The sequence below is a fragment of the Lissotriton vulgaris genome, chromosome 1_1, assembly GCF_964263255.1.
Source record: "Lissotriton vulgaris chromosome 1_1, aLisVul1.2, whole genome shotgun sequence".
NCBI classification, from domain to species: domain Eukaryota; kingdom Metazoa; phylum Chordata; class Amphibia; order Caudata; family Salamandridae; genus Lissotriton; species Lissotriton vulgaris.
The window spans coordinates 794,529,363-794,547,175 of NC_141685.1; the positions used below are offsets into that span (position 1 = coordinate 794,529,363).

The 17,813-nt window shown below is 46.9% G+C and overlaps 1 protein-coding gene across 2 annotated transcripts in view; it reads left to right on the forward strand.

Annotated features, from left to right (window-relative positions):
- SEC16B (SEC16 homolog B, endoplasmic reticulum export factor) overlaps nt 1-17,813 on the forward strand; it is a 407,021-nt gene that overhangs the window by 205,921 nt on the left and 183,287 nt on the right. For both annotated transcript variants that reach the window (XM_086956511.1, XM_086956518.1), the window contains exons 15-18: nt 3,903-4,008; nt 9,877-10,011; nt 13,772-13,873; nt 15,372-15,435. In XM_086956511.1, coding sequence (XP_086812637.1) covers nt 3,903-4,008; nt 9,877-10,011; nt 13,772-13,873; nt 15,372-15,435 — 407 coding nt within the window. The remainder of the gene's footprint in view (nt 1-3,902; nt 4,009-9,876; nt 10,012-13,771; nt 13,874-15,371; nt 15,436-17,813) is intronic.

The window sequence follows — 17,813 nt, forward strand, 5'->3', positions numbered from 1 at the left end:
CCTGGGCCCATAAAAAACTATATATGCAAAATGAACCGGTAAACCTAGACTCATATCAAATGTTGTTTAACCATTCAGTACCTATACCATTTGATTTACCAATCCTAGTCTCCTGGTACCTGAAATCTTAAAGGATCAAGGAGTTAGAATAATAGGTAGAAATATATATTTTGCACTCATATAATAACCACAGCCTCGGGAAAGGTTTTAACTCTTTATATAGTGTAAATTATTAAATGTCAGTGTCCATACTACATTAATTGAAACTTGATCAATCAACAAGAATATGATTAAGGTAAGATGATATGAGAAACTTTCATTAAGCATTGAAACATAGGGAGTGTAGAAAAGGGAAAAATAGTACAATGACGAACCCACGTTAATTATATTTACCTAGAATGGTGTGAACACCAACCCTGGCAACGGGCTGGGTCAAAGGACAGAACCCCAAAGTGAGGTGCCAGCAGAAAAGAATAGGTGCAAACCAGAATCAGGACAAATACGGACCACCTCAGGCTAAGACCGGCACCCACAGCTAACATGCTACGCCTGCGTTGCACCTTCTCTGCAGCCAACAGCCAAACCCCAATTGAGTCTTCGAATCTCCCTTCCCAGTAACCCCGATTGGGTTATCAATTCTTCTGGCAGAGTGCTCCACCAGCACCACTGCTCTCGATCGCCTATTGAGTGCGTTGGGTCAGTGACAGGTCAGCTATTCGGACAAGTCGGACCAATTAACAAACTAAGCCTACTCTAGTTATACTATTTTCCAGGGCAGTTTACCACTCCCCAATGTTGCAAGTGTAAGGATCCCCAATTTTGATTTGGACAAAAGGATGAGGAGAGGTTATCACACCATACCAAAATGAAACTTTTCTTCTGAATATTGAAATTAGCGTTCCCGCCCATCAATTTATTTTTCCCCATGCGATTTTATTCTACCCAATAATTGAATGTTCTTATAGAAATGCAATGTTCACAATATTGGCTTCCTCTCTGAGAGGTCAGAAGGTGAGATTCCCAGGCACATCCCAGTTAAGACTGTCCTTGGCATTCATTCAATGCCATGACTTGAGTGTTTCTGGATTCTAGTGGGCATGTGCGGTGTTGGTTTCAAAATGGAGTTACAGATACATCTCAGGCCCAAACACGAGCTAGTAGCTAAGTAGAAAAGAAACAGTTTTAGAACAAAGAATAAATGAATGTTCTGTATACCACTTATCTCTACTCTATTCCCATTATTTTATTTTAACTATTGCGTTTAGTGTTTAGGCAAAACAAACTATTTAGCAAAAGCAGCGGTGCAAGCTTCATGCATGCTGTAACACATAGCGGCCATCTTAGTTCTAGCGCGCAGAAGCAAAAGTTTCCCTCCAAGCAAGGTAGTACGTCATGTCACATGAGTATGACAGACGCATGCGCAGTAGGAAATCCTGCGTAACAGCAGCCATTTTAATGCAAGCGGATTATAGCTAGTTAAAGCACATTGGTGAGCTTCCCTTAGATACTATAAATGTTGTGTGGTGCAATTATTAGTACACACAACATGTTTATTATTACATTAATAGTTATTTCGAGAGGGCTGAGTCCAAGCAAGTCACTGTACGTGCGAATCCTTGCTCCATCAGTACTCACAGTCTATAAAGCTCTCGTCGGAAGTGCAAATATTTTAAGGCAAAAACTGTGCAACGAAACATTATGGTATTATACTTCATACCCAGTAGATGTCGCCTCTGCTCCACAAACCAAGGAATCCTCTTCTTCTACGCTATATAGAACCACAAACTCTTCAATACTGTGTAGAATGTCGGGCTAGTTTAATCCAAGACGAAACTTCTCATTACACAATGAAAGTATAGGAGGCACCGGGAAATTGGAGAACATATTTCTTCTAGAAGAAGACTATACTCCGATAGTACGTTTAAATGCCCTCCCAGTGCAGAGAAAATCTATGTCAAGTTATAAATAAGTTTGTGATTGTTATACGCGGTAACTCTACATGACGTCCTCAGAAACATTATTATGACATCATAAGGGATCTGTAAGACGTATAGGGCAAGACTCAACTTACTGGGAGCCATCTTGTGTGGACAGGAGTAGTTAGAAGCGATCTGTGTGCCAGGAAGACTTTTTGCCGCCAAGACGCAGGAAGAACCCACTGGGTCGGATTTAAAAGGCACGGACGGAGCAGCATCGAGTCTGAAGGCAAGCTTGAGGGGGCACACGTGGCAACGCGGTAAAGGGGAACACCGACAATGAAAACAATCAACATACAGGAGTTTAGTTTGCAAGAGAACATGGACGGACGAGCACACAGCGCAAGACTTCTATTTTTCAGAGAAGACAGAGATGGGGCCAGGCAGTGCTTCCTATGTGGCTGGTCCGAGAAATTGCCAGGGCGGCTTTGGGGTCTCAGTACGGCCGTGGGGTAGGTGACAGGGATAGGAGGGTGTCAGGGTGACAGGGATAGGGATGGTGACACGGACTGGGATAGAGATGGGGAAGGTGAGCGGAATGTGACGGGTGATAGGAATTCCTGCTTATACTTAAGACACTACGGCTAGATTTATATCATACATTTGCGTTGTCATTTACGGTTAACGGCAAGCATTGCCTTTGCAAAATTGAGGTAATCAGTATGAGGACTGAGCCCTCTCCTGCAAATAAATTACCTGCATTTACATTTTAAATATGTGCAATATATTTTTGTTTGATTGGTCGCGGGCAACCCAGCCCAATGACCAGGCTCACAGGGTGAATCCAGAAACAAATACCGAACACCTTTGTGCCCCCCCCCCCCTTCCATTAACTCTTCCATTGCCGGGGCCATGTTGCTTTGGTCCTTCACATGGCAGGAGGGAGTCTCCAGTCAAGTTTGAGATGTCAGAAGTGTTGCAGCCTCAACAGTTAGACTTTTCTCTTGACGGTGGTTCCACAGGTAAAGCACTGGCTATCTGTGCTCGTGATGCACACAGTGTGTGAGCATGTTTAATGAGATGACTTCACATCATTTCCCAGCATCCTCTAGAGCCATCAGGCAGCTCTAGTGTATGGACCTTCAAGGCTTGAGCCTGGCCGAGAGGATTCGAGATGCAGACCTCATGATGAGAACAGGAAAGATAACCACGAAGGGTGAAGAATATAAATTTTAGGAATAACGTTCAGTGTAGTGCAGGCAGGCGATACAACAGGCCACCTTTAATTTAGTCCTGGTGGGCGTTGGATGAACCTGGGTGGCATCGAGTGTTTGTGAGAGTTGTGGCCCGCTCAACACCAGCAAGCTGTGTATGTTCCCCTTGGAGACACAGTGGGGCAGATTTACAATAAGTTGCGCATCCCTGCATATCAGCAGGGATGCACCACTTATTGTGCGCCTAATGTCTCTGCCATCATTGATGCGCCGCATTGTAAATGCGGCGCACCAATAGGCAAAAACGGCACAGATGCGTGACGCATCTGTGCCGTAAAAGCGGCGCATTGCTGGAGTTGCCCTATCTTGTTAATGCTGCGTCAATCCTTACGCCTGCTTCAAGCAGGCACAGGGTTTTGACGCAGCATGGGCCCCAAAGTGACTGAATGAAATCTTGTAGATTTCACGGAGCCACTTTTAGGAGGCGTTCCTGCGCCAGAACGCCCCTCCCTGTGCAGGAACCCCTCCTTCTGGCGCAGGCTTTACAAAGTGACGCATCTCCCAGATGCGTCACGTTGTAAGTACCCCGCACCATGGCGCTTCTTTTGCGCCACTGCTATGTCACAAAAGTGATGCAACAGCGGCGTAAAAGGGGCGCAAGGGGCTTGTAAATCTGCCCCTTTGAATGCATCCCGAGGCCCTTGTGAAAGAGACGCTTCTCTTGTTTTCCACATTTTCAAATCCTCTCTCTGTCTTCTCATTCTTTTCCCAGTAAGACCTTCAAGGCCTTCGCTACCACTGAAGCGATCCAGTGCACCGAGATCCTGGAGTACTGTCGGCAGCTGGGACAGGCCGGATATTACATCCCTTCCTTCCAGGTACCACCATTGCAACAGGGCTGCAAGAGACACCCCAGACACTCTGACACTGGAAGACCGGCCCTGTGATACAAATGACACCAAACATCATCTCCGCCCAGACTGCATCCTTATAGTGAAGACTGATGGGCTGCGGCCTTGAACACAGGGGCTCTGTTTGAGCGGAGGAGCGTTGCCCCACTAAGAAAAGCCCCAGGCCAGAGCTAAAAAATAAAATGGAAATAAATTGTATTTATTACCATTTTATGTTTCAGCAAACTGCCCCGAACTAAGTGTCGGGAAAGAGCGGGCCAGTGCTGCTGAGTGGCAGTAGCAGGGAGCTGTGCGCTTTAAAATGCGCATTTCCCTTTTGCCAGCCGTCTTGCGATGGCCAGCCAGACATGCACATTTTAATGTTCTCTAACCTAGCTTTCTTAGACAGCTGGGTTAGAGAAAGCTCAGGCCTCCAGAGCTCTTAAGAGCGTTGAGTGAGGCGCTCCCACCAATCCTGGCGCTGCCCTCATGCTGATGAGAGCAGCATGGATTGTTAGGGGAGTTTGCTGGGTCCCACGTTGGAGCCTGCCAGAAGACCAAAAGATGAACTCGCAGAGGAAGGTAAGTCTTTTATTTTTTTACACTCACCTCCCACCCGCCTACATGATAGCCGCCACTGAACACCTCTCCCACGAAGTACCACTTCTCTAATACATTTCTTCAGGATCCACCCCAATCAATCCTACCACTGAGACACTAGTGCAATGATACAGATGTACACCAAATGTCATCTTCACCTGGACTGCATTATACAGTACATCTGCGGCGGTGATCCCTAACATTCCTCCCATTCACTTATCACTCTGCAATATAGGACCAAAGTAGAGACCCAAACACTCCACCCTTGCAACATCAGCTCTCTGATATAGATTACACCAAACATCCACTTTATCCAGACTGGTTCATTGTAATAGAGATCAGAGGCAGGGGCCCTAATAACCATCCTAGGAGGTAGGTCCCCAGTCACTTCTCTCACTCAGCAGTGGTCCAAACACCATCTTCACCAAACTTCCTAATTTCCCAGACATTATTCATGGACACATCATTGACTCAGACCTTTTCTCTAATACAGGAGGTACCCCACACATTTCTCCCACTCAAACACTGTCCTTGTGATACAGATCATACGTTCTGATCACTCAGACAGCATCATTGTAATACATGTGTGTGGGATGTGTGACCCCTGGCATCCCTCCCACCCAATCTTACCTCTGTAATTCATATTTACAGTAGGCATCCCCTAACGTCTGTCCCACCTACACCTGGCTAATACAAGACTGAAGGGGCAACCTAAACACTACTCTGTCTTATACATCTGTAGGAGACACCCCCTGACATCCCTTCCACCCAAACGATCATTCTTTGATATAAAACTGTCGTTGAAACCACCGAAACTTACTACCACACACAGGTCTGAAAGAAGCAACTCTTCACACCCCAGACGGCCTGAGAACATCCCTATATCACGGGTCCAACCACCTTTACACCCAGATGTTGGTCATACAATACCATATGACTGGGTCTCTGCAGACACCTTCTGTACCAAGAAAAAAATCCTATAACAAGTCTGCGGAAGGTGCCCCAGCTCCACATCCATTTTAACACATTCACACAGACCAAGACTTAAAAGGGACTCAAGGCATTCTCCACCCGAGACAGCCTTCCCATAGGACAGTACTGCATTCCGAAACACTCATCAACACAAGCAAACGCCTAGCAGTGCTTTACTACGGATGGAACCACCGGACCTGGCTCCACTTAGAAACCTTCTTGCAGGACTGCAGAAGACACCCTTCAAGACACTGCTGCACCCCGACTAAGTTCAAGGAGGTCAGCATGACAACCCAAAAGACAGATCCATCCAGGCAAAACTATTGCACAACAGTATGACAGAAGACACTCCAATCCACTGCTCCGCCCCATACAACATTTGTGTAAGACATTAGTACACACTAAAAACTGTTTCACCCACACAAGTGCCTTATTACAGTACTACATTGCTAAGTACTGCTCCATCCAGGGGGCCTCCTCATAGGACAGTATGACATCTGTAGGCACTGCTTCACTTAGACACATTTCCTGTACTATAGTAATGCACCCTAGACACTGCTGCACCAAGACAACCTGCCAAAATCACAGTGCTGCACTCATAGACCTGCTGCACCTAGCCAAATCCCCAGCCCTGGACTATAGAAGGCATCCTCATACACTGCCTAACCTACACAGCCTTCCTATAGTACAGTAATACCCCCCCCCCCCCAATAAAGCGTTCCCCCCAGAAAATCTTTCCGTGGGACAGCACATCATGCCAGACATTGCCGCGCCCAAACAGTAGTCGGATAGGACAGTACTAAAGTAGGGAGGCCCATACACTGCCCACCAAAGACAGCTTCTTGGAGGACAGTGGTAAAAAATCTAGGCACTGGTCCACACACAAAAAACACATGTATTCCTCTATCCCGATTTTAACACAATAAAGTAAGAATACAGAGCCCCTCCACTTTTTCCCTGTCACCTCTTTTAAATCAAGGTAATGTCCCTAAGAAGCAAAGGTAAGAAATGTCTACCAGCTAGATCACCCCAATCATTCTCTGGTTTTGGGAAAGCCTTAAATGCCACTGTTTATTTATGTAACTCATCAATGAGTATAAGACTATAAAAAAACCTATGCAATAGAGCCACTTTCCAGAGTACACCCCAAAAGGGTGGTCTGTAGGGATAACCCCAACACCTTCAATCAAAGGTATCTCATCTATAAAACTGGACTGTGGAGGACACCAACACACTGTTGATCCAGGTCAGACCCCTATAGCCAAGAACTGCAGGGATCATCCAGATACATGGCATCAAAGTAATACTGCCTGTAATAAAAGACAATATAGTGGCATCGCAACACTCATGCATCAATACACCCTCTGGGTCTCAGCCCCAACAATACATGACAAGCACCACCCAGGTAACATCTCCATAGTACAGGACTGTTAGAAATGCGTCAACACCCCCTGTGATACAGGGACACACCTGAGACACCACAGCATCTCTTGCATCCATGTATATACTGCAGTGGACCCCAGCAGTGCTCCACTGAGGCTACAGTACAGCACAGGCCGGGATGTCAAACAACCCTCTATTTAGGGAACAGCCTTGTAGTACATAGTTAGATGGTATTGCCTGACTCTCAGCCAGCATTCAGCCAAAAGCCTATTTACTCTGTGGAGGGAAACAGGTATGAACATCCCCTAAGGTGGGACAAACAGCAAAACTGGCCCGCATTCCGCTTCAGTGTTCTGAAAAGGCAATTAGTATCGCTTTCTTTCATTAATTAACTCAACCAGTAACTCAAAACCCGCACAACAGAAATAATGACAGCATTACAACGAAATCTCGACATTTAGGGGCAGATTTACAAGGTCTGGTGCATCTCTGCAAATCAGCAGGGATGCGCCAGAACACTTGCGACACGCAAAACCACCTGTGCGCCACCACTGATGCGCCACATTTCCAATTCGGCACGCCGTGCCGCACAAATGGGCAGATGCGTGTGGCATCCCCCGGTGTAAAGGTGGCGCATTGCTGGAGCCGTTTTGCAATCGAGACGCGGCTCCAGCAAGACTCGGGGGCGCCCTATGCCTAACATGCTGCATCACTCCTTACGCCTGCTTCAAGCAGGCGCAGGGTTTTGATGCAGCATGGCCGTAAAAGTGACTCAGTGAAATCTTGTAGATTTCACTGCTCCACTTTTATGAGGCGTACCTGCGAGGGAACGCCCACCCTGCGCCGGCACGCCCATGTGAAACCTGACGCAGGTTTCATGTGGCGCAGGGTTTTACAACGTGACGCATCTCCCTAGATGCGTTGCGTTGTAAATACTGTTCAACATGGTGCATGGTTTACGCCGCCGCTGCGTCTCAGAAGTGATGCAACGGGCGCATAAATGTGTCACACGGGGCTTGTAAATCTGTCCCTTAAACTCAAACCGCAACTCTAGGCCTAAGCTTAAACATAACCATAACCACGACCATAACCCTACCTATACCATTGTCCCAACCTTTACAACAACCCTAACTCTTAGCCCTACCCTGTCCGGCCCTATCATAGAGAGGGTAGAGAGGGATACCCTTTCATATCTCTTTCTGTGTTAGAAATTGGCTAGGGGATCCCTTTCTATCATGACAGTCAGTCCCTAATCCTAACACAACCTTAATACCATCCCTCATCTCAACCTTTAGCCCTCCTCGAACCCTTGAAATGAACCCACACTGCACATCCCCACACCCTTCGCAACCCACACACCTTTGCACCTATCCCAGCCTCATCCACTATCAGAATCACAGCTCCCTAACCACAACAAGCCTACCTCTAACTCTAACACAACTCTCAAACTAACCCTACCCACAAGCTGTGGCCCACCTTTCACAATTCAACTAGCAAGAACCCTAACCTGATACATAACCATAAACTTAAAAATAATAATAACACACATATCCACTACTTTGAGACTGATGCTAACACATTTTTTTTGGTATGACCATGATCATCTCCAGGTGGTTCAGTAAATAATGGTGGCTTTGGCTAGGCGTCCATCTCTTTATTAACGCAACATCGCAATAATTTGAGTCTGCGTGAAACACCCCAACACTTCCTAATCTAGATACAAGGTGAACTGCAGTGTACCGCCAACACCTTCATACCTTCTTCTTTGTTACCCATTCATCCATGCCCACGCTATGTTGAAAGATTTTGAAGAGTTTGTAAAGTAAATGTCCCTCAACGACAAGGTTGTACTGTTGAGAAAACCTCAACACACAGGGGCTACAGCCCTTATTAAACAGGACCTTCCACAGCACATAATCCAAGCAGTTTTCCTGTAACACCAGACTGCATGGCAGTGTCCACATAGATCCTCTATCATAGTGGAGTGCAGAAAGCATCCACGTGCTGGTGCACGAGATACCCCTCTCCCTTCATTTCTACATCACCGATGTAAGAAATGTGGGGGCTTCTGTACAAGCACATTCCGCTGACGAAGTGTCACTTTCTTTGACGCACCGCCGGTGCGATAGGCTTGCCCATATTTACAAGGCCACATAAAGTCACACTGCATGATTTTCATTGCCTTGTAAATGTGGCCCCCTTTCACGTATTACTCTGCGTGAAAGGGGCATTCCATGGGTGTTGCTGTGTGTGTTCCCACGCACCTCCATTGAACTGGGCGCATTCCCAGCTTTGCAATATTCTGTAAAACTGGGAATGCGTCAGAATCCTATCCCTCCCCTGGAGAGGTGTAGGAATGACGCAACGATGAGACATTTTTTATTTCTACTAGTTTATTTTCCTCTTTCTAAACGTACTGCATTTTGCAGCATGCATAGATAGACGAAAATGCATTAATCCTACACTAAAACATATCATCCCAGCAGCGCCAGCACCTGTGCAAAATGATGCCAGGGTGCCTGCGCTGGGGCATGGCAGCCAATTGTGCCGCAGTGCAGGGGAAAGCACAGGGATGCGTCGTATTGTTGATACGACGCATCCCTGCGCTTTGAAAATGACGCAGCAGGGTGCAGCAGGATAGCTTCTTGCACTGTCCTGCGTCATTTTCTTGTAGATGAGTCCCAAACTGTCTCTCAGACCCTTCCCCCCCATACCATACAGCTGTACTGTGCAGGCTTCTTCCGCTTAATACGTAACAGCCTTATATATGGCACCTGATAATGGCACTAAACCTCTCCTGCAGTGAAGTCTGTAACTTTGTTTCCTTATTAGTTCATGGCCTTAAACCTGTATTTTCCCCAGGTTAGTACAACCCTCTCACACATTGTTCTGTTTTCATAGGTGTATAAGCTGATCTATGCCTCGCGACTGGCGGACTACGGACTCGTGTCTCAAGCGTTTCATTACTGCGAGGGGATTGCAGGTGCCATTTTGGCCCAGGATGGTGCTTCTGTGCTCCTGGCTGAACTCTTTAAGGTACAACAGAGTCTCAGCAGCTCATTGTGTTGTGAATTAGTTGCTGACCAGCTGAGTGAATATGTGTGTATAGTGAGGCACTGCTTACTAGAAGCATGTAATGTTCCTCTTTTTTTTTCTTCTAATTTATTTAAGGATTTTCGAAATGCAATGTTCCTCTTCGTCCCACAATCCTCATAGGTCCATGTCATGTGTTAGTTTTGCTAATATAAATTGTACTGATTTCTCACTGTATGCTCGAAGTAAAACCTTGGTTTATATTAAATACTGCCCGACTAGTGGAAGGAGCTCACTGGCAGACTGTGCCTAGCAGAACACCTTTTATAAGGGGCTTTCCCTCAAATGCACAGCAGTGATAGCTGTAGGTAACCATCTCTCCAATGCCTCCTTAAGACTTACAGTGCAGAAAGCTTTTCCTTTGATGCCTCCTGCTGTCTGGCTGTTACAGTGGGCACTCCCTCAGATACCACCTAGCAGCCTTCTGTCGCAAGTACCTCTCCCTCAGATACCACCTAGCAGCCTTCTGTTGCAGGTACCTCGCCCTCTAATGCCTCCTGCAGCCTGGCTGTTGTCGGTACCTCACCCCGTGGCGCTTCCTGCAGCCTGGCTTTTGCCGCTACCTCTCCCTCTGATACCTCCTGCAACCGGGCTGTTGCCTCCTGCAGCCTGGCTGTTGCAGGTACCTCGCCCTCTGATGCCTCCTGTAGCTGGCTGTTTCAGGATCCTCATCCTCTGGTGCGTCCTGCAGTCGGTCTGTTGCCAGTACCTCGCCCTCAGATACCTCCTGCAGCCTAGCTGTTGCCGGTATCTCGCTCCCGTGGGTCCTGCAGCCTGGCTGCCACAGGTACCTCACGCTCTGGTGCCTCCTGCAGCCTTGCTGTATCAGGTACCTCGCCTCTGGTTCCACTTGCAGTCTGGCTGTTGCCGGTACCTCGCCCCCTGGCCTCCCTGGTGTCACATGCAGCCTGGCTGTTGCAGGTACCTCTCCCTCTGATACCTCCTGCAGCCTGCCTTTTATTGGCACCTCACCTCTTGTGCCTCCTGCAGCCTGCCTGTTGCCAGTACCTCACCTCCTGGTGCCTCCTGCAGCCTGGCCGTTGTCGGTACCTCACACCGTGGTTCCTCCTGTAGCCTGGCTTTTGCCGCTACCTCTCCCTCTGATACCTCCTGCAACTGGGCTGTTGTCTCCTGCAGCCTGGCTGTTGCAGGTACCTCACCCTCTCATGCCTCCTACAGCCTGGCTGTTGCCGGTACCTTGCCCCCTGGTGCCTCCTGCAGCCTGGCTGTTGCCGGTACATCACCCCGTGGTACCTCCTGCAGCCTGGCTGTTGCCGCTACCTCTCCCTCTGATGCCTCCTGCAACATGGCTGTTGCAGGTACCTCGCCCTCTGAGGCCTCCTGTAGCTGGCTGTTGCAGGATCCTCATCCTCTGGTGCGTCCTGCAGTCCGTCTGTTGCCGGTACCTCACCCTCTGACACCTCATGCAGTCTAGCTTTCACAGGTACCTCGCCCTCTGATGCCTCCTGCAGCCTGGCTGTTGCCGGTACCTCTCCCCTGTGTGTCCTGCAGCCTGGCTGCCGCAGGTACCTCACCCTCCGGTACCTCCTGCAGCTTTGCTGTATCAGGTACCTCGCCTCTGGTTCCACTTGCAGTCTGGCTGTTGCCGGTACCTCGCCCCCTGGCCACCCTGGTACCGCATGCAGCCTGGCTGTTGCCGGTACCTCTCCCTCTGATACCTCCTGCAGCCTGCCTTTTTTCGGTACCTCGCCCTCTGGTGCCTCCGGCACACTGGCTGTTGCAGGTACCTCGCCATCCGGTGGCTCCTGCAGCTTGGCTGTTGCAGGTACCTCGCCCTCCGGTGCCTCGTGCACACTGGCTGTTGCAGGTACCCTCCTGATCAGTGACGTTTTAATACAGGGGCAAAAGTGAGATCCGGCCCAGGGATTCTAGCTTTCAGGGGGCTCCAGATACAACCAGTTCTGCTCTGTAGAGAATCTTGCCCTGTTGACCTTGAATAATTCTTAGATTGTTTTAAATACCGTTTTTCTTTAATTTATTTTTAATGTGGATGACTTGTGAAAGTCTATTACAGACATTTTGCAGAGACATTTTTTATTTATTTTTCATGTAACATTCACAACAACGGTTCTTTTAAATCAAAACAGGACCTGACATATGAGACGCTGGGAGGGGTCAGATACATTATTTGTAGTAATATTAGTGAGTAGCTGCTATCCCTGAATATTAGATGTAAATACATTTAGAATTTAGACCAATGTGCCTGTCCACTATCAGCGACCTGGCCAAAGAGGGTATGAAAGAGCTAAAATTGGATCATAATTTAAAAACTGTTTCAATCAGGCCCCTTAAATACGTGTGGCCCGGGCCCCAAAAATCCTTAAGATGTCCCTGCCTCTGATTTCAGAAAGCTGTGCCTCTGAAGGCAGGTAGTACTCTTCTGTTGCTCTGTAGTTCTCCCTAAGAAAGTACCTTCTCAGTTGTAGGGAATGATCCCTCCTACGCCTCCTGCAGTCAAATAGCCCCCCACCCTCCCTTATGGGTTGTACACCACACTTTGCACTAGCTCGTGTTCCAATCTTAGGAGGGGTGATCGCCATTCTGCTATTGGATTTTTAAATGTTTTTTCTTCTCTGTTGCTCCTGAAACTCATCCAGGGCAACGGGCTTCAAAATGAAGCTGGGATCTGGATTGCATCCTCATTGAAGGTATTGCAATTGCTAATGGTGGGGTGTGTGCTGCTTGTTGGGTGCGGCCGCCTCAAATGGGCCTGCAGCCTGCCTCAGAAGTAGCCCCTTGTAAAATATGTAGAGCAGGCACCAAGAGAGAATATCTGGGTGATCTGATGGAGGGTAGAAATGTAGAGCAGTGATGATGTGTTGTTGAGAAAGGAGTTTATGGTGAACATTTAGGATTTTCTGTGATTCGAGTGACTGACCACTGGGTGGGCTCTATTGTGTCTGATGGTGAATTAAAGACCCCTGGAGACATGTTGGTTACTCTGGAACCCAACAGGACCGTGAGCGGGCGTCGAGAGCCTAAACAAGGCGACTAGGAGCAAAGGTTTAGGAACGTGGCAGAAGTCCTAAGGAAAATAGTAGGGGAGTTATTATGTGCAATTCACAGTGACGTTAGCAGAAGTGATGTCACAAGAAGTGATGTCATGTGATTATAGTAATGATCACTTATAAGGTCAAGTGCCTAGTTCACAAAAGCATCAATTTAACTTAATGACAAAGGAATGTGAAAAGACCATTTTGGGGTTTTACTTTTTATATATCACATGTATTTTTTTCAAATATCAATTTGTAACTGAGCTCAGAAGAGTCCTGGCAATTGTTTAAACATTAAACTTGCTGTTCATGATTATTTGCTTCCCGATGGCCTCTTCGAAGCACAAAAGTGCTTCCCATTTGCAGTTTGTTAAGCAATGGAAGGGTTAACGGTGTCAAGTTATCTGTTCCGCAGATAACAGATTAAAACATAACTCTGCTCAGGGCCATTCTCACACATTTAAGAGATGCTGCCAGGTGGAGGTTTGCAAACACGGTGCGGCCAATTAACAATTAACAGTGTTTGCAAATGCAACGAGCTGCAGTGTTGGGGCAGGGGTGACAGTGACACACTTCTCAGCTTCGGGCTAGGTGGAGCGGAGTTTCCTCTCTAAACATAATGGGAGGACTGGGGTAGGATTTCCACAGAAGAATATTATCGTTTTTCCTGTTTTCTGTCCCTGCTGTAGCTGGCCGACAGGCTGAAGTTCTCGGATCCGTGTCTGGAGGAGAGGCCGGGAGTGGACCCTCAGTGGCTAGTACAGCTGCAAAACCGCTGGAGGCACCTGCAGGTAGGGCGCACTGCACGGTGGGAGGAGTGGTAGCCATAAAGGTGTGTGCCAGCCATGCCTGCTCCTATCTGGCGTAGTCCTGTCTATGCTTGTCTCACATGTGCCCTGAAATCTCTTCTTTGTTTAGAGTCTTTACTGTCTCCGTGTGTGCTGTGTACTGCGCCTGTGTTTGGGTTGATTGATATCTGTCTGCTAGGCTGGTGTCTGTCAGCTAGTTGGATGTCTCTCGGGTTATGGTAAATCAGCGCAGTGTCAGTCAGTCGGTCTGTTTGCTGTTCTCTAAGCCTGATTTCGATCTTCAAGATTGATGTCTGTCTATCATTCTTGTGGTATTCCACTCTCCCGAATTTTTTTCTTTTCTGTTCTCCTTGAAGCCAGGTCTGGTGACTTAGTGGACTAATGCACCTACTGTAAGGGACTGTGTTCGACCTCATGGCCACAGGTTCTAATCCCGGCAGGTCCACCCAGCCTTTCATCCTTCTGAGGTCAATAACATGAGTATCATTGAGTTGGGTAACAATAAACATCTGTTATTCAGCGTTAAGGCACCTTTGAGGGCATGTGCACTTTACAAACATTATTTTGTGCTGGTGTCTTATCTGCTGGACAGTGTCACATCTCGACTCACACTAGCCTGTGGGGATGGTCTTGCGTCCGTGCCCAGTTGTGAGGGACATGAAGAGAACAAAAGGGGAGGAGTCTTGAGAGGAAAAAGGGAAGAACTCTGAAGGCAGCCATCAAGGAAAACATGCTTTGGAGCGAGCTCTTAGCAGGTGTAGGCCTCATGTATTAGAGAGGACAATAAAGAACACAGTGTTCCACCGTGTAGCTGTTTCTGAGTCTCTGTTGCCATTTACACCATTACAGTGTTGTATATGTTTGGCAATTTGTGTGCCTGGTGGGGATCTGCTGGTCTTGAGTCTATCAGTCTTTTGGTATATTGCTAGTCTGGGATTTTTTTCTAGTGGTCTGGCTTATTAGTTGACCTAGTCTTTGCATCTTGGATTGTCTGCCAATTTCTAAGGCTGGCTTCAATCAGCTGTTCCAACATCTGTCAGTGTGGTGGTATTCTGTCAGCTTGGGTTTAACTACTGCCCCGGACTCTGTTGGAATGTTGTCTGTCTAATGGCCATTTAGCAGTCTGTCGGCCATTCTATATGTGAGCCTGGAGTTGCTGATAGCCAGTTGCAAGCTGCTGGTCTTGTATATTGCTTTCATCCGGATAGTTTTCAATTGGCCTAGGTTGTTCTACAGGTCTGGGCTGTTTTTTGGCCTTGTGTCTGGCCTCATGTATGTCTGCTGGACTTGTATTTGCCTGTCCGCTTGTCCTTTGATCTTCTGGTCTAGTGTCTTGTCTTTCAGTCTGGCCATATCATGTCGGTCAGCTTGCATGTTTGTCAGTCTGCCGCCTGCCTACAGAGATTTGGTGAAGCAGCTCTGTGAAGCTGACAGTGCAGAAACAGCACTATCGTGACCAACCTTCTCCGTTTACTTTTAGGCAGAATGGAGCTTCGGTGATAGGACCACAGGCCACTTACGAATCAAGGACAAGCCAACAGAAGGTACAAATGCTAGGATGTGGAACTAAAACCTTTGTCCTGTATTATCCTCACAATTGTGGCCATTCCAGATGAGCCACTTTTTGCCGATCAATGAAAATGCCATTGTTGTATATTACTTCCTCTGCTGCAGGGTCTGTTAATTTCGAATGCATTGCCACTTCTTTCCTTGCTGCTTTGACATCTCAAGTATTATTTTCTGTCCCCTGTACTTTTTTAATCTCTTTCTGATTGCCCCAACTGCATGTGTTCTCATGCTGCATGCATACAGCAACTGGTTACTATACAACTGCCAGGCGGCAATAACTAGGACACATACTGTAGCCTTATGGCCCCCTGTAGCAGGTTATACCAGCCATTAAAGGCCTTAGCTGAAGGCAAGGACCTTTAACAATGGAGAGGGCCTGAGATGGCCGGTATGGCCCAGATATGGTGGGCTATGAAGCTATTAGAAGATTCCACCCCATCAGGGCAGAATGTTCTAATTAGTAAAACCAAGGCCTCAGAGAGCCTGAGGGGGTTGAAATTTTCCTTGGTTCCTAGAAGCTTTTGCTTGCAGCTGTTTCTGTGAATGTTCTACATCTAACAGCGACGCACAGGGCCACTGCTGTTAGCTTTTGAACATTCACAGCAAGAACTGTGAAAAAGGGCTGAAGTCATCCCCTGGTTCTCCCCGTCTTAGCTGAACTGCTTTTTGTAGTTTAGCCAAGCCAGGGAGGCCCAGGAGCTGAGCAGCATTCCCCCTCCTGCCTTCTGATGCTCAAGTGACTCTGAGCTAGGGAGGAGGGAGTGGGAAGGCTCTGATGTGCCCTGAAGCACAGCCTCTGCCTTCCACTTTCCCATGCCCACTCCATGTATTTTGGAGAGGGAGGGGAAAGAGAAGGCAGAGATTGTTCATTAAAACTTTAAAATGTTTTGTGCAGCTGGGCTGTACCAGTTCATATAGGCTCCTGCTGCTCCATTGTCTTCAATCGCGCTCTCAACATTCTAATGTTCTAATGTAGCCTTATACCCTAAGGCGAGGGCCTTTAATAATGGATCGGGCCTTTAATGGCCGGTATACCCCCAGCTATGGCGGGCAATAAGGCTATTAGCACATTCTGCCACTAGAATTTTCTAACTAATAAAACAAAGGCCTTAGTGAGCCCGAGGAGATTTAAATCCCACCCCAGGATGCCTTTGTTCACAGCAACACATGTGAACGACAAACATAGGAATGTTGGAACTCTGGGCTTTTACCGTCCATTAGAAGCCCGGAGCACTTCATTGTCTTCAATGGAGCTCCCGACATTCCAATGTTATAATATTATGTGAATAAGTTTGCACACACTTTTCTACTTACCTGTTTTGTGGTATAATCTGACTGGCTTGGTTGAGGCTGCTTTAGAGAGAGTGTGACACTAAACATATAACTAAGAAGCAATAACACTGAACACAAATGTTTTTTTAGATATTTCAATAAGTGGATCTAAAGCAAAAGGAATTGCAGATTGATATTATTACTACTTTGGTTCACATGTAACATTAGGCAGTGCTACCTAAAAAAACATATTAGGCAGTGGTTCAACCATAAACGTAGAATTTTCACTACTCAAAGGCAGTGGCATGATTTACACAGTAATGTAGTAATAATCATGTTAGATTATCGAAAAGATCGGGAAAAGGGTTATGTCAGCAAGAATGGGAGATGGTGGAGTGGTACAAACACAATTTTCCAGCTGAGGTCATTAATGGTAGTCAGTGAAGTACTTTTTGTTGACTAGTCCTGCTTTTATTTAGTGGCTGGTTTGAATGCAAAGCTGATGTTACAGAGCTCCCTTTGACAATACCTTAGCCATCAGGGTTGTTTGATCCCAACCTGGTAGACAGTGAAGTTTCTCGAAGCTTAAACTACAGGTCATTGAAAATGGAACACAAATGAAGTTGTTAAATTATTCAATCAGGCCTGAAAGAGAAATTATTCAATATACAAGTTGCTTTCCCCTAAAGGTTGCACTGTTACCGTGATTTATGTCTTTAAGTGGCATCTTGGAATTGGAAAAGGTGGATTAGCTAAAGAACAAGCAAATGTATTGAATTCTTGCCATCATGTAAATGCCTGAAAACACAAGGTGAGCTTTGAAAGAGTCCTCTCATAAAAGGATTTAAAAGAATAAACCACTATTTTATTTGGGGTTTGGCCTTACCAGTCTCCTGCAAGTCAACCTGTCATAGATATTACTTCTAATGGATTGTAATATCAATAGGGAGACTTGCCCCCTACTGGATAAATTCCCTTTTATGTTGTTTATGTATGACTAGGAACATGGCCCTCCATGCCCTCCTGATTATACATACTTTTTATTGCATTGTAATTGCATTTATTTATCACTTCATGCCCA